The following is a 4,396-nucleotide window of genomic DNA, read 5'->3' as shown; positions in this document are numbered from 1 at the left end:
TCTCCTCTAGAGCAGTGATGTTTTGGGGCTGTTGCCGGACTTTCAACTCCCTCCAAAGATTTTCTATGGGGTTTAGATCTGGAGACTGGCTAGGTCACTCCAGGACCTTGAAATGCTTCTTACGAAGCCACTCCTTCGTTGCCCGGGCAGTGTGTTTGGGATCATTGTCATGCTGAAAGACCCAGCCACGTTTCATCTTCAATGCCCTTGCTGATGGAAGGAGGTTTTCACTCAAAATCTCACGATACATGGCCCCTTTCATTCTTTCCTTTACACGGATCAGTCGGCCTGGTCCCTTTGCAGAAAAACAGCCTCAAAGCATGATGTTTTCACCCCCATGCTTCACAGAGGTATGGTGTTCTTTGGATGCAACTCAGCATACTTTGTCCTCCAAACACGACGAGTTGAGTTTTTACCAAAAAGTTCTATTTTGGTTTCATCTGACCATATGACATTCTCCCAATCTTCTTCTGGATCATCCAAATGCTCTCTAGCAAACTTCAGATGGGCCTGGACATGCACTGGCGTAAGCAGGGGGACACGTCTGGCACTGCAGGATTTGAGTCCCTGGCGGCGTAGTGTGTTACTGATGGTAGGCTTTGTTACTTTGGTACCAGCTCTCTGCAGGTCATTCACTAGGTCCCATCGTGTGGTTCTGGGATTTTTGCTCACCGTTCTTGTGATCATTTTGACCCCACGGAGTGAGATCTTGCGTGAAGCCCCAGATCGAGGGAGATTATCAGTGGTCTTGTATGTCTTCCATTTCCTAATAATTGCTCCCACAGTTGATTTCTTCAAACCAAGCTGCTTACCTATTGCAGATTCAGTCTTCCCAGCCTGGTGCAGGTCTACAATTTGGTTTCTGGTGTCCTTTGACAGCTCTTTGGTCTTGGCCATAGTGGAGTTTGGAGTGTGACTGTTTGAGGTTGTGGACTGGTGTCTTTTATACTGATAACAAGTTCAAACAGGTGCCATTAATACAGGTAACGAGTGGAGGACAGAGAAGCCTCTTAAAGAAGAAGTTACAGGTCTGTGAGAGCCAGAAATCTTGCTTGTTTGTAGGTGACCAAATACTTATTTTCCACCATAATTTGCAAAGAAATTCCTTACAAAATCCTACAATGTGATGTTCTGGATTTTTTTTTCTCATTTTGACTGTCATAGTTGAAGTGTACCTATGATGATAATTACAGCCTTCTCTGATCTTTTTAAGTGGGAGAACTTGCACAATTGGTGGCTGACTAAATACTTTTTGCCCCACTGTATGTTCCTACTGGGAGCAGTGTGTTAAACGTGGTTCAAACGAAAGAGGAGAAGCCCGCGGTAGGAGGCTGCTGGGTGGAGGAACAGCCCAAGCTGCTTGGAGGCCTACTGCTGTACAGGAGGGTCCCGTGCTGGCTGGGGGGTTCAGACACAGAACAGGACAGCAGCGAGGGAGTGGGAGTCCGGCTGCCCTTCGGCCTGAATAGTGTGCCCTGACCCTGGGGTGCCAGACCCTGGATGAGACCCCCTTGGCTACGGAGCCCCAGGAGGCCCTGGGGCTGGGGGGATGGGGAGAGGGCCCGGGGCAGCAGGGGGGGTAGTGGGGGCAGGGGTGGAGGGTGTCTCGGGGTGGTGTTGGTGGTGGGCTGGATGGGATCTTGCTCAGCCAGGGGTTGGGGGTGCAGCGGCTCTGGCTGTGTATATCCGTAGGCCGGGGGGCGAGAGACGCCCTTCTCCTGGCGGCGCCAGGAGTTATAGTAGGTGGGGTCACTGATGTAGTGGTTGACGAAGGAGTGTGTCTTCTGTTGCCCGCCCCGGTTCTGATCCACCTCGTACTCGCTGTCGCTGCCCTGGGGTCGGACAAGAAGGAATAGTGGTTTTAGTTGAGGAATGAAAATAGGTGTAGATACTAACTACATCAAACACAGTTTCAGATGAGGAGTGAGAACGGTGGGTGTAGATACTAGCTACATCAAACACAGTTTCAGATGAGGAGTGAGAACGGTGGGTGTAGATACTAGCTACATCAAACACAGTTTCAGATGAGGAGTGAGAACGGTGGGTGTAGATACTAACTACATCAAACACAGTTTCAGATGAGGAGTGAGAACGGTGGGTGTAGATACTAACTACATCAAACACAGTTTCAGATGAGGAGTGAGAACGGTGGGTGTAGATACTAGCTACATCAAACACAGTTTCAGATGAGGAGTGAGAACGGTGGGTGTAGATACTAGCTACATCAAACACAGTTTCAGATGAGTGAGGACTCTAGTCAGTGGGTGTAGGCAACTCAAAGCAAACACACAATAAGAAGATTAAGACTTCCTATGGGAATTATGATTCATTGTCAACCTGATTTACTAACAGCTTTGTTCTACAGGTCTAAAGGGCATGATTACCAACACGTTATAATGGTCTTCATCTAACAAAGAAAAGTCGAGACTGTCGATTAGCCTGCTACTATCTGGGATCTGTCGCCAAGCAGCTAACACACAGGTGACAGATAGCTAACAGACAGCTAACACACAGGTGACAGACAGCTAACACACAGGTGTCAGATAGCTAACAGACAGCTAACACACAGGTGACAGACAGCTAACACACAGGTGTCAGACAGCTAACAGACAGCTAACACACAGGTGACAGACAGCTAACAGATAGCTAACACACAGGTGACAGACAGCTAACAGACAGCTAACACACAGGTGACAGATAGCTAACAGACAGCAAACACACAGGTGACAGACAGCTAACACACAGGTGACAGACAGCTAACACACAGGTGACAGACAGCTAACACACAGGTGACAGACAGCTAACAGACAGCTAACACACAGCTAACACACAGCTAACAGATAGCTAACAGACAGCTAACACACAGCTAGCACACAGCGAACAGTCAGCTAACAGACAGCTAACACACAGCTAACACACAGCTAACAGACAGCTAACACAAAGCTAACAGACAGCTAACAGACAGCAAACACAAAGCTAACAGACAGCTAACACAAAGCTAACAGACAGCTAACAGACAGCTAATACACTGCTAACAGACAGCTAACACACAGGTGACAGACAGCTAACAGGCAGCTAACAGACAGCTAAAACACAGGTGACAGACAGCTAACAGACAGCTAACAGACAGCTAACAGACAGCTAACAGACAGCTAACACACAGCTAACAGACAGCTAACACACAGCTAACAGATAGCTAGCACACAGCTAACACACAGCTAACACACAGCTAACAGTCAGCTAACAGACAGCTAACACACAGCTAACACACAGCTAACAGACAGCTAACACAAAGCTAACAGACAGCTAACAGACAGCAAACACAAAGCTAACAGACAGCAAACACAAAGCTAACAGACAGCTAACACAAAGCTAACAGACAGCTAACAGACAGCTAACACACAGCTAATACAGACAGCTAAAAGACAGCAAACAGACAGCTAACACAAAGCTAACAGACAGCTAACAGACTGCTAACACACAGCTAACAGACAGATAACACACAGCTAACAGACAGATAACACACAGCTAACAGACAGATAACACACAGCTAACAGACAGCTAACAGACAGCAGGATCTACTATTATCTGGGATCTCTCTCCCAGCCGCTAACACACAGCTAACAGACAGCTAACAGACAGCTAACACAGCTAACAGACTGCTAACAGACAGCAGGACCTCACCCAAAGCCCTGAGGAGCACCGATCTGATACGTGTAAACAAGAGTCTCCTATAGATGGACAGAGAACAATACAACTATCACAGGAGAATGGTGGCACCTCAATTAGGGAGATGGGCTCGTGGTAATGGCTGGAGCGGAATGAGTGGAATGGTTTCCATCTGTTTGATGCCATTTCATTCAATCCGTTCCAGACATTATTCTGAAATGTCTTCCACTCCATTGAACTTTATTTCATCTTATGAGAAGAGAGGGAGAATGCTGGGAAGAGAGGGAGAATGCTGGGAAGAGAGGGAGAACGCTGGGAAGAGAGGGAGAATGCTGGAAAGAGAGGGAGAACGCTGGGAAGAGAGGGAGAATGCTGGGAAGAGAGGGAGAACGCTGGGAAGAGAGGGAGAATGCTGGGAAGAGAGGGAGAATGCTGGGAAGAGAGGGAGAACGCTGGGAAGAGAGGGAGAATGCTGGGAAGAGAGGGAGAACGCTGGGAAGAGAGGGAGAATGCTGGGAAGAGAGGGAGAACGCTGGGAAGAGAGGGAGAACGCTGGGAAGAGAGGGAGAACGCTGGGAAGAGAGGGAGAATGCTGGAAAGAGAGAGATAACGCTGGGAAGAGAGAGATAACGCTGGGAAGAGAGGGAGAACGCTGGGAAGAGAGGGAGAACGCTGGGAAGAGAGGGAGAACGCTGGGAAGAGAGGGAGAACGCTGGGAAGAGAGGGA

General features: G+C 48.4%; 1 protein-coding gene across 1 annotated transcript in view; it reads right to left on the bottom strand.

Annotated features, from left to right (window-relative positions):
• Positions 1-1,267: 1,267 nt before the first annotated feature.
• The window catches only part of LOC139424095 (protein sidekick-2-like), a 129,767-nt gene continuing 126,638 nt past the window's right edge, over positions 1,268-4,396 (bottom strand). Inside the window, exon 44 of the mRNA XM_071175789.1 lies at positions 1,268-1,832. Within this exon, the coding sequence (XP_071031890.1) occupies positions 1,299-1,832 (534 nt within the window). The 3' untranslated portion in view covers positions 1,268-1,298. The remainder of the gene's footprint in view (positions 1,833-4,396) is intronic.

The sequence above is a fragment of the Oncorhynchus clarkii genome, chromosome 13 (genome assembly GCF_045791955.1).
Source record: "Oncorhynchus clarkii lewisi isolate Uvic-CL-2024 chromosome 13, UVic_Ocla_1.0, whole genome shotgun sequence".
Taxonomy (NCBI): Eukaryota; Metazoa; Chordata; class Actinopteri; order Salmoniformes; family Salmonidae; genus Oncorhynchus; species Oncorhynchus clarkii.
This window is presented reverse-complemented; position numbering and strand designations above follow the sequence as displayed.